The sequence below is a fragment of the Accipiter gentilis genome, chromosome 18 (assembly GCF_929443795.1).
Source record: "Accipiter gentilis chromosome 18, bAccGen1.1, whole genome shotgun sequence".
Classification (NCBI taxonomy): Eukaryota; Metazoa; Chordata; class Aves; order Accipitriformes; family Accipitridae; genus Astur; species Astur gentilis.
In genome coordinates, this window is record NC_064897.1 from 9274253 (window position 1) to 9286758 (window position 12506).

Consider the following 12506-nt stretch of genomic DNA (forward strand, 5'->3'; position numbering starts at 1 on the left):
TCTGCAACTGTTAATCACTGGATATTGTTTCTTATTCTTGTAACCCCAGCATTTCTTTTTTGTTGGCATAACTTGTTGTTGAGTTATTTGGCTTGCTGTTCTGTGTCATTGCTGTGTTCTCTTATCTGGGGGAAGCTAAATTTGCTGTACTTTTACTTTTCTTTATGTTGAGAAACGTTCCTCATTTCTGAGAACACCTGCTTGTCTAGTGTCATAGACGTTTCTGCTGTGACTGGTGCTTGGTACAACTGTGTGTCACTTGAATATGTGTTGGCATTCCTGTGTCGCAGTCTTCAGACTGCTGATCCTCCCCTCTTCCCTTGGAATTAGGGCGGGACATTTACCCCCAGCTTTACAGACGGGAAGCCAAGACCAAAGCTTGCCTAAGGCACATGGGAGCTCTTTACCAGGAAAAATAATTGAACTCAAGCCAACACCCTAACTAACACTCTGTCCAGGCTCTCTTTTACCTAGCTAACCCAGCTCAAGAAGACTACCTGGGATGAGATAGGACTCCTGTGCACGTCTCTCCTTCAGCGACAGGCCAGGAATTCAAGAATGCCGATGTAGCTCTGTTAGTTCTTCAATACAGCTTTTCTGTGCCCTGCTCCCTGCCATGGTAAAGGCAGCCACCAAGCCAGGAGGCTGGAGTTGAGGAGCTGAAGGCCTTGAAGGAAATGTGAAGTCACTAGTGGAAAACTCCCATGTCTACTAGATGGGAATGCTGACCCCTCTGCTGGTGGTACAAGAGCTTGGACTGAAATTTAAAATTGTGATGCCAAGTCATGTTATCTGTGCCAGCTATTGCAATTACTGCCTTTGGACCGGTTGCAGCAACACAAGAGGCAGAAAAAACAACCGTACTTTCAGGGAAAAAGTTTGCCCAGCTGCACGTTTGGCGTCTCACCATTGCTAAACTCCTGCATCTTCTGTATTTCTGCAGGTTCTTTCTTTGCAAACATCTGAAAAGGGGTGGCCTTGTCTACCAGAGGTGCCTCTTGGTGAGGGCAAAGTGGGGTAGGAGTGGGAATGATTGCTTGCTTGCTTCATTTGACTGATGTGGGTCCTTGTTTTATTGCTCTCGCCTGTATTGCTCAGGGTGCTGTTTTGAAAGGTGCTGGGCAAACGAACTTGCCGCTTACACTATTGAGTCCATAGTGTAGTCTCATGCGGTTGCAAGAACTTGAAATCCAGCTCGGGTCTAGTAACTCGGCAGCAGGGAGAGAGTCCTGTTTATTTTAAGCTGTCAAAGTCTAATTGTTTCTTAAACAAAGCGTGAGTGACACCATTCTATAAATAAGATAAAAAAGCACACAGCACCTCTGCAAGCGGGGGAGGTCTGTCACGTCAGTGGACCTTATTCCTTGAAGAGTTGAATGAGCTCAGCATTTAGTTTTGAGGGAAATTTCTAAGCAAAGCCTGTTTCATGGGCTTTAGAATATTTTTTGCTCACTTGCTAGTGCAGAAATTTTCCTGTGCTCAGTTTCCCCAGGAAACTTAAAGCCGACAGAAAGATGCAGCTGAGCTATTCAGATCAACTGTAGGGCGAGGTTAATATCTACTATAACCTGAGTGTGGAAATCTTCCTGTTGCGCAGTTTAGGAGGTCCTAACTTCCTTGTTTAGGAGATGGGGGATCCGTGCTTCTTGGCCCTGTGTCCAGGTGAGCGAGTTGAGTGGTGCTGGGTGAAGGCAGGAGTGCCCTTCCACCTCCCCCTACAAAAAGGGTTTGAGAATCGCCGGAACAACGAGATTCTGTAAATAGGACCCAAAAGGTTGGGGCACTTCTGTGAGCTGGAAGAAACCTGTGCTCCTGTCCTTGTCTCTGAACTGTTTCTCTACTATAAACAGCTGTTGGATGTGAGCGTGAGGGCTCTGCTTTCAGATTTGATCCTTCTTAGTCAGAAGAGGAAACTGAACCTCTCTTCCGCATCTGGGGTTAGCACGGTAGCGTGGGATGGGGGCAGGGACGGGGAGGTCGGGCAGCGCCACTCCAAATTCTTCCTCCTGTATCCATGCGTTAAAAAGAGAGCGGTTGTGCTCAGTTTTTGAAGAAGTGGGATAACCGCCTGTCTCCATGAGGATGTTCCAGGCTGTGGATCCCAAGGGGAGAGGGGCACCTCTGGGTAATGGTACAGGAGAGGGTTTTAGGGCTCAGCATTCTCCGTTGGCTGCTGCAGGTGTTTGGATACTTGAGGTACTGAGAGTCCAAGCAATCCCCTGCTCTTTTTTTCTGCTTGACTTTGGGCTTTTTCTGGGTTTGGATGCTAAGGAGCTGATGATGTGTAATCTGGCTTTTCCAATCGGAAGGCTCTCTGAGCTTTCCCCCTGCCCCTTCCTTTTTAAGAAGGAGGATGCTTTCGAATGTATAAACTGATAGTCTTGCAATTTAGTACAGAAAAGGAAATGTTTGGAAAAAGGAATTTACATCCACGGGTAGCTTTCTGCCATTTCAAGATATATTTGGTACTGGATTATGGGACTGTGGTAATAATGTGGGGTTTTTTTCCCCATTTTTGAGCTTTTAGTGTGTTTTGGCTTCTGTGCAGTTGGAGGCTTTACATCCCACAGGAGGCATGTGGCAGAGCTAGGCAATGAATCTAGGTATCTTAAGTTGTCCCAGACCAGCATCTGAACCTTGAGACCACCTTCCCCAATATTTTGGCTGTAAATGTTGGCAATGATGTATGCTGGGAATTAGAGCTGCTATTAATCACCTATTGGTAGAATGAGGGGAAGAAAGTATTCTCAGTGGGAGAGGTGGGGGGAAAAAAGTAAGTAACAACAGCGGCAACATCAGCTGTTGGAAAGTTTGATGATAGGCCTGTTAGTCACCATCAGTAGCTGCATACCTGTCTCACCTCCATAAACGCGCTTCTGTGCCATGGCAGCGAGAAACCTCATGGAACATAATTAATGGAGCATGCAGCAGGAGCTGCCTGCTAGGTAATATATGGCCATGGATGGTGAGGGGTGCTGAGACTTATTTCTAATTAGCAGCAGAAAGTGTGTTGTAAAATGTTTGGACTTGTTTTCTGGAGTTTAATGTTGATTTTTCTTGAACAACTCTTAATTTGTGGAAGTGCTTGCCAGAACTTTCTTGCTTGCCAGAACTTTCTTATTTGAAATGAGTATCACAGTTTCATTCAGGCTCCTTCAGTGGGCTTTTGTGCATTATTTGTCTTATTGAAGTTGGACTTCACACACAGATTGAGTCAGTCATGCTTTGTGAAGAGACAAGATTAAGTAGAAAGTGCTTATGGAACAGCATAAATCAAAATATTCCAAATACAGCAAAGGCTAAAATGTGGCATCTTGGTGGCCTCAGGAATTGTGCTAAGAGAAAAGATGTAGTGACTGATGATGCTTATAACACACCAATGTAGTATTTTCATCAATGCACTTATTTTTTTCTACACTTCTCTCCTACTGTCTGAAAATGTAAGCTATGGTTAAGGAACAGAGTGTATGTCCTTTAATTAATAGCAAATTTTTCTTCCTTGTGCCAGCTGACAAAATGTAATTAGTCAGGAAAGAATAAAAAGCCTGAAGAAAGTGAGAGTGGCATAACTAGAATTACTCATAATTTAATTCTGATACATATAGAAACAAATAATACCTAGAAGAGAGAAGGGAAGATGAATTTTGGCTTTCCTGTGGGCAGAATTAGTCATATGTTTTATTACCTAGGTACTTTATCCTCCGGACTGACAGTACGAATGAGATTTGACAGTTTTGATTGTGTATTTCTTAATTTTTTTTTAAAATACCGTGTAGGATTAGCCTTTTTGGAAATACGTTCTCTTGGTTGTCTTCCTAATGCAAAAGGACTGGTCTGAATTCTGCAGCTACTTTGAATGTATGCTAATGTACACTTTTCAGCTATATGGTGTATATCTTTTCTGCGATAACTTTCTCAAGTGTAAGCTATATTATATGCATTATTAAATACCTTCATTGATCTTGTAATAAATGCCACATAAGCAGAGATGTAGACATATAAATACAACTCTGTCTGTTGCATACCTTGCAATTCAATACATCTATCAAAGCTTATATCCTCTGTAATTACCCACTCACATTAGCAATTAGGCACCCCTCCAGCTTTGCCATTTATAACAAACTTATTTTCATGCTCGTTTCAAATTCTAACAACAGTGCTGTCTTTAAATAAACAATGAGACAAAGCTTTCCACAAAGCACCCTTATGGGAATGCAGCAAGTAATGAGCCCCGGCGGGGGTTTGTTTGTTTCAGAAGTTTTACTCGAACACAGAGCACAGCTAGGGTGTGAAGGAACATAGGATTAGACTTAATTACGGTATTATGATTTATGAGATTGTACGCTCAAATGTAATATCCTTGGTTCAAAGAGCTCATTATCAAACAGAAGTGGAGAGAAAATTGGGGTTAGGGAAAGAACCAATTGATTTAATGCAAAAGTGAGTTTACCCATAAGCTGTGTGGTAGTAATCAAAGTAAGAGAGGACTTAAATTTTGAATTGAGACAAGTGTAGTGGCTATTACAACTTCTGTAGTTCTCAGCTGCGCTATGGGTAATGTGGGGAGTAGCCAGGAAGGAGAGGGGAGATTGTTTAACTTGCGTGACTTTAAGTCTGATTTAACTTCCTTTTACATAATGAGGAGATTAACTAAACATGGTTCTCGGACTCACTAGAAATCAAGGTTATCCTGTATTTTCAGAGTGCCACAGAAGAAAGAGTCAGATCAATCTTTGACTTCCCCAGCTTGGAACATTATCTCCTACGAAGCACGTGAACCTTTGCTCAGTCGGGTGTTTTAGTGCTCGGGGAGGTGTTTGAAACCTGCTGCCCTTTGCTGTTAGTGTACAGGCTGCTGCTGCTGCTTGGCTGAAGTGTGCGCCTGTTTGTTGGGCAATAGCACAAAGCCATGTCCTCTGCACGTGTATTTAATGCACTTGAAGTCTGGTCTCTGCTTGCTGTGAAAGGTCTGTTGCTTCTTGTATGAAAGGGAGACTGATGAAGTTTGTATGATTTTGATATACTTGATTAGGGATATTTATGGGAAAAAATCGAGAAAGGAAAATGAATGGCGGTTCAGGATTTTACTTTTTTCCTTGTCTGTGGTGTGTTTTGTCACTTATTCAGAGATGCATTATTTTAATTATATTAAAGATATAAAACCCCTTATGACTGATTATTTTAAACCTTCATTTATTATTTGTAAATCTGATTCCATCTAATTACTTTAATCAGTAGTTCCACTGCTATGTAGATGTGTAGACACTTCCTGACATAGGTTCTGGTTTCAGCTGTTTATAATGATGCTAAACCTTGACTTTTTGGACCCAAGGTAGACACCTATATGGAAAGTTTCAAGTAAAATGGCATTTCTGAGAACAGGATAAGCAAAAATGCATCTGTTATCCCTGTTTAAAAACAACAAAAAAAAGGATATTGCAGCTGTGTGTCGAGAGCCTCCCCGAGCTGCAGCGCTGTCTCCAGACCCGCTTGTCCTTCTCTGCCCCTTTGAAAATTTGCCCACATTTTGCCAGCACTTGAGAAAGGATTTCATTCAGACCCCTGCAACCGCATGGGCTGCCTTGGTACCTGCCTCTTGCTGGAGGGCAGTGGGTGTTACCTGGCAGGGGCAGCGTCTCCTCTCTGCTGGCACTGGGCACCAAGAGGTCCTAACCTGACCTGCAGCTGTGTGGGAAGTGAATCCTGGTTTCCAGGATTTCCAGCTTCCTTTCCTGGGGGGCACAGGAAAGCTTCAGTTGTCCAACTGCTTTGTGTTCCCTATCTCTAGAGAAGTAAAAATAATTTCTGTTTTTATTACTGCAGTTCACTTCAAATATGAAACAAACTTAAACCAAGAAATTACATTCTAGCAAGTTAATGGTTTTGGTTGCAAAATTGGAAACTGAGTTAAACAAGGAAATCAAGAGACAGAGAAAACACAGGCTTAAAATGTATTTGTTATTCCTGTCTCGTATTAGGTATCGCTTGAGGTTTTGAGGGGCTATTTTGGCTGTGGTAGCCAAAAGATTGTGTCAGTAGTCGTCTTGTTTTTCCAACTGTCTTTCTGTGCCTGAATCTCTGTCTACCTCTTATGCTCATTTGTTTGCAGTTTTTGATTGCTATCGAATAGTAACAAAGCATTGTCCAAAGCATGTGATTTTAAAACAATTCTTATTTATTGCTTAATAACAAAGGAAAGAGGCTCCTAAAGTGTTGACCAGGCTGCGCTGCCTGGGGCTGTCCGTGTGGGTGCTGCTGCACTGTCCTGCAGCATACCTGAGAATAAGCCACCCCTTCCAGAGCTCCTGCAGTGCTGGTTCTTCTGCTCAGGTTTACCTTTTGACTTAGCCAGCTAAGCGAATTGTTATTGTAGTATATATTGCAGATTTTGCAAACCATGCCTATAAGTGCTTTTTCCCCTCTTCCTTTTGCTCAGTAGCTTGTCTTCTGTGCCTCTATTTTGGGGGGTCCTTTCACGCTTGCGGGAACATTTTGGAATTTGGCAACTTGAGGTGCTGCCTGCGCTGAAGCTGCCCCAGCCCTTTGTGGGTTTCAGAGGTACGTCACATTGCCTGAGCAGGATTTTCCTTGCCATTACTTCCGCTGGCTAATGAGTGACCACGGGGTTGCTGTCGGTTGCAGAAAAGAAAACAGGAAAACAGTCTCCCCTGTCCCTTCTGTGCTCCCTCGCCTGCCCCTGGAAGATGAAGAGGAGAGGGGGGAGATGGGTGCGGGGGGGGCGCTGGTGAATGTAGGGTGAGGCGGTAGAGAAATTGACAGAGCAAGGGTGCATGGAAAGAGGTATGTGTGATTGGTAGGGCAGTAACTGATGTGCGTGGTCTAAAAGGCAGCATGTGTTACAAGCTAAGTAGGGCTAAAGAGGAACAGAAGAAGATGGACAGTGGCTGAGAGATCTGCAGTCCCCTGCTGACAGAAGATAGCTATGAAAGCTACAGGCAAACTGTCTTATTTCTTTTCAAATTACTCCACGTGGAACAAATCAGCTTGTCACTGCCACTGTTTACTTTGATATTTCAAATGACGGAGGTCCGTGCTAGTATGGTCTCAAAAAATTGAATAATTGATATTTTTTTCCCCAGGGTTTTTGGTGGTGTTTAGGAAAATGCATAATAATACTACCTTCTCCAAGAGAATGTCTGAGTTATAAAGTCAGTTCATCAGAAAGAAATAGCAGTTTTAAGATTGCCTATGGTACCTTATGCAATTCTTTGTGTAAAAGCACAACAGTCCTTACTGACGTGGTCCCGTACTATTGTTTGCAATGTATGGCTGACGTGCTAAGTGCATGTGATGCCCAATGCGTTTGTAACAACTGAGGTTACGTGTAATGAATTGTGGTAATTTGGTAATCTTCTTATATAATAAATTTTGGACAGTTCATTTGAAATGCCCCTTTAGGTTGTTGCTGCTACATGAGTGAAGGCATGGAGTTGAAATTTACATGAAATTACTTGGCAGAAGGCGGCTAGAAGAGCATATTGCAGTGTGGTTTTTATCATTTGACACTATAAGTTAAGCTTACTGCAGCTCTTTTCGGTACAAAGAATTGATATTAAAACAGTAATCAAGTTTTTGTTCCTTGACCTCTGGCAGATAAAAATCAATGTCATTTAAAAAAAAAAAATCAACAAACAAACCCTGAAACAAGGCTTTTTATATGAATCTCAAAATACAGAAACTTGTTATGATCCAATGCTTGGACTTCTTATCTTGATTTTCTTTTAGAGACTTGTTTGAATTTCAAACAGCTTTTTTTTCCACTGCGCTTGACACACACAAGTTAATCAGTGTTGCAGGGGCAGCTGAAAGCATGCAGTCGCAGGATTAGGAAACAGCTGCTTAAAGTCGTGGTAAGCCCCAAATTTTTATACCTACTTCCCACAGTTAAAAGACAGCAACCCAGTTCTTAGGGTTTTTCCTCTTTTCAGTTTAAACTTGTGCTGGTAATCCTGTGTGCGGAGCAAAGGCAGGTCATGCACAGGAGGCTTCAAGCCACCCAGCTGTCTGCTTGCCTTCTGAAGGTGCTTTGGATGAAAGCTAGAGGACCAGCAGGCACAAGCCACCGAGGCATCCCCAGCCACTCCTGCAGGACGTGTTTCATTACAGTGTGGGGAATTTTGCCTGGCTCCAGTGTGCATCTACATCCTGAATGCCTGTGAAATTTTGTGTAGTTGTATAATCTTGAGCACTGTGATGTGAAAAATTTAACTAGGCGGCTTTAGAGGGCAGCTAAGTTGAATGTGACCAGTGTAGTTTTGTCCTGAGTCTCACAATACCTGACATTATTTGTAAAGTCCCAACTTCCAGGACTCTTATGAATTTTGGATATCCTCAGCTTCTCCATTGTGGATGTGGAGGAAGAGCTTGAAAACAGGAACGGTTACGAATGAAACGTGTAAGAAGTGCCCTGAGTTTAGTAGTAATTTTCTTCCACTAACTTAAAATCAGAGCGTGTGCTTTGCAGGTGGGGGGGCTAACTAATGGTATGAGTACTTGAGAATGGTAACAGTGCTTTTTGCATGAGCTTGTTCTCATTTTAAAGTTAGCTGGGCATAGATTTCTGATGGGCTCCCCACTTGTTCCAGATAACTGAAACAGTAGTGTGCTTTGCTAAAATATTCTCAGTCACCTTTTCAATCTGACTAATAATTTTTTTATTGTTCAGAAAAAATAAAGAGAGGAAGAAAAGTAACGTATTGGGAAAGACTGGATATCAGTTTTGAAAACACTGAGCAGATCTTTGTACAGTTTTAAGTGGTGAAAAATGTTCAAATTCATCACTAAGGAAGTTCCATTCTTCCCATCAAAGAATAAAAGTTTTAAGGCTACCTAGAAAGTTTAAAAAACCCTACGCCTTCATTTAAAAAGAACCCAACAAACTGCACTGAGTGAAAAAGGTTAACTGCCTGTTAGTAATATTTACTTTGATGTCTTGGACAATTTCCGACTTAGGTTATTTGCCTTTTGCCAAGCTAGACTCAATTTCAGCTGAATGCACTGTCCTCTCCTTGCCCTCTGCTACTCAAGAGGGTGCCAGTCTGTAGTGTTCACTCCTGTTCCACATTTGAAAAACAGGGCCCAATGAGCTTAACTCTTTACACAGAGCTGAAACGTCATGGTTAAGTGGAGAGTTTTGTGAAATTTCATTGCTCTAAAATGAGGTTTTAGATCAGGCTTGCTGATGTAAAAGTTGGGTATGGCAATGTCTGTAATGCTGCTTCTCAGGTTGAAGACAGAACTTAGTAAATCAAGCTTTACTGTCAGACAGCTTTCATAAGTAAGGAACTGATGTAATAAATATTTTGGATCTTAGTATTGACGTAAAAACAGTAAAGTTCACTATTTCAGTGAATACAGAAAGTCCAAGTTTCAAGTAAGATTTTCAGGTATCTTTGTAGATATCCTTACATATCATTGCTGTCTCTGTAGCATGCTATTTATAAAGAATACTAGAATACAGAAAAAATATTCCTTGCTTTTAAATGATAAAAGCGCAAAATAACATACAGAAAATTTAGTGGATTTTTTTTTTTGTTGGTGTGGAGGTGATAGTTTATTTGTGTCAGGCTGTAAGTGACAGTTTGTTATATATTCTTTTACTCAGAAAAAGTAACTAACAAAATAGTGGCAAAGTTGCATGACATTATTTCCTTTATAGGTGGTCTGAGATGTAGGCCCTACACATGCAAACTTGTAGACTTAAACTGCAACTATGTCATGAGGCAATTTTTTAAAAGAACCTGTCGAAGAGGGTCCAGTTTAAGATTTCTACTTCCTTGGCTGGCTAGATCTTCAGGAGTACTAAAAGATCGATTAGGATTTGATCATGAAACCATTCAGAGGCTGGTATCTGGCTCTCCAGAGAGAGCACTGCTATGGACCCTGGGCAGCCGCAGGATTTGGGTTAGAGATATGCTCAGTTTGTGTTAGCAATGGCTTCTCTTGCAAAAACACAAAACAAGGTCAGGACCTGGCAGGCAATAAATCTTGTCTGTGTTAACTTTTGTAGTTGAACAGGTTTTTCTGCCACTGAATGTAAGGACCAATTACTGTATTCCCCCCGCCCCCCCCCCATGTAATATGTAGAATATAGTAAAATCATTACATGTAAAGTTCTGTTGTAACACCTTATTTGAAGTGATACTGTGCATTAGGCTGGTGGAGTCAAACTCCCGGTCCATAGGCCGTTTCATCTGTTCCATTTCCTTTCTATGGCAGATTAAACTGTGTACTGTGATTAGGCTGCTCTTAATAGAATCCTTTTACTTGAGTAGAGCTGGAAGTGGGACAGTGTTAGTTTGAGTTTTCAACAACGGATCTACAGTATGTTTAAAGGGAAATATTGTAATAAGGGATGGGACACAAGCAGAGGAGTGGCTTGCACAAGGTCATTGACAAGTTATGGAATATAACTGAAGACTCCAAGTTCTGGGCCAATGCTCTTTTTACAAATGTTGATCTGGCAAGATGTTCAATGCTGAGTTGCATAAATTATTTTATATTGGTTTATCTCATGGTAAGCCTGGGAGTAAGCCAGTTGTGACAAAACTAGTTAGTTTATTAAAGTTTCCGTGTGTAAGATGTGGGTTTTTTCAAAGTATATATCTAAAGATGCAGAATGATGTTTATTACCAGAAAACAAGTGTGCTGAAAAGAGTTTTAAACTTGCTGGCATTATTGTCATGCTCATATGTTGGGTGGAACTTCATTGACACTGGTAAGTATAATTAGTGTTCTTCATTTATAATGAAGGTGCAAGATAAAATCCTTCCTCCTTTCTGCAGGCAGATAGCTGAAGCAATAGAAGTCACCACCCAAAGCACATACACTTGGTAAGGCTTGAGTAAAAGCTGAGCCATGGTACCCAAGAAGCTTCTTAGAAAGAAATTCAGCATTGACAGGGCAAGCTGTACAGGCCTAAGTGAGTAGAAGTACAGAGAACGTAGGACAAACCTCAGTAACAGCCAGAGAAAACCTGATATGTTGACCCAAGGACAGTAAAAATGAGTGTGCTACAGAGCACTGTTCTGTCTGAAAACTGTAATCAAAGAAACTCCTGCTGTTTCCTTTCTCCTGTGCCAGGAAAACAAGAATTTATGAATTCTTTCTGAATAAATGATCAAGAAAATACTGACACCATCTTAAACCTTTGTTTGTAGTGGAAACAACCCTTAAGTCTCCAGACATGACATCATCATTTGTAACTAATAATAACCTGGTATCATGAGATTGATCCAACTTACAAGATGGAGATTTGTGACTGGTGTTCTTGCGGAGCCATGGTGCAAGAAGCAATCACAGAAGAAAACTGCACCCTCAAAAAAGACCAGAGAGAATTGATATGATTTCTAGTACAAGAACTGGAAGCCTTGCAGATAGAATTAAAGCAATAATAAAAATGCCATCTGAAAAAAGAATGGGGTGCATTACAAGGAGTCAAAGAAAAGAGGTTTCCTAGTGAACACTTTGAATGATGATTTTCAGGTGAAAGTGAAACCTTTTATGGGCAGCAATTAAAAACCATCCGGACAAGTTTGGGAAATGAGCAGACACCTTACCCACTCTGAAGGAGCAAGGTGGGTCAATGGGATGGTCAGAAATATACTTGCTGTTGTCCTGATCTGTTTTTCCACAAGATATAGACGAGGACAGCTTTGGATTGCTTTGTGTTTGAGCCTCAGCTCAACTGGATTTTAGAAATGATCTAGCAGATTACTTATCCAGGTGTGGAAGCATAGGTAGGAGAAGACAAAGGAGAGTTTAGAAGGTGACAAAGTATGATAAAATTTTTTAACTACCTGGAGAGAACTCCTGTTGGTGCTTAAAATTTCAGGCATTTTCATTGTAATTTATCTAAGGAAGAAGTACATAGTCAGGACTCCGCTGAGGCATCTTGAGAACAACTTAGCATTTGGTTGCAGGAATTAATAGGGCAGTGCTTTCATAGGCATTCACAGATCTGGGAGCAGCGGGGTGACCTTGATGCCTCGCCCAAATGAACTCTTTGGAGGCTAGTTGCGGATACTGCCTTAGGCAGAAGATCAAAGGATTATTTCAAGGAATGACTGCTGAAAAAGAGATCACTTTTTCTTTCCTTCTCATAACTTGCAAAAACCTCCTGAATCATCCACTTGAAGAATGTATTGTTCCTGGAATGGACTTCAGAGCAGCCAAAAGCTTTCCCAGGAGACCATTTGGGGAGATAATTGGCTCTTGCAATCACCTTAAAGTGTAGCATCCCCTCAGAGCAGCAAGATCAAGGTTTTCTGGTCGCACAAGGCAAGCTTGGAGTTAAGAAATGAGATAGTACATAGGAGGTTATATTCGTTCAGAAATTGTATTGGGGCTTTGAAACCGCTGAAATTGGGGGGGCTGCAAGAGTCATAGCTGATTTGAAGAAAGTATGATTTGGTGAAGTGTAAGCAGGATGTGGAAAACAGTGCAGGAAATGTGATATTTGCAAGATAGAGTGAGCCCCAGTGCAA

At 41.5% G+C, this 12506-nt stretch overlaps 1 protein-coding gene across 11 annotated transcripts in view; it reads left to right on the top strand.

Annotated features, from left to right (window-relative positions):
• The window catches only part of ITPR2 (inositol 1,4,5-trisphosphate receptor type 2), a 286834-nt gene that overhangs the window by 19084 nt on the left and 255244 nt on the right, over window positions 1–12506 (top strand). The window contains exon 1 of one of the 11 annotated variants that reach the window (XM_049822318.1): window positions 11548–11597. The exons of the other annotated variants lie outside the window; for them this stretch is intronic. Coding sequence (XP_049678275.1) covers window positions 11563–11597 — 35 coding nt within the window. The 5' untranslated portion in view covers window positions 11548–11562. Of the gene's footprint in view, window positions 1–11547; window positions 11598–12506 lie in introns of those variants that run through there. 11 annotated transcript variants of the gene reach the window in all.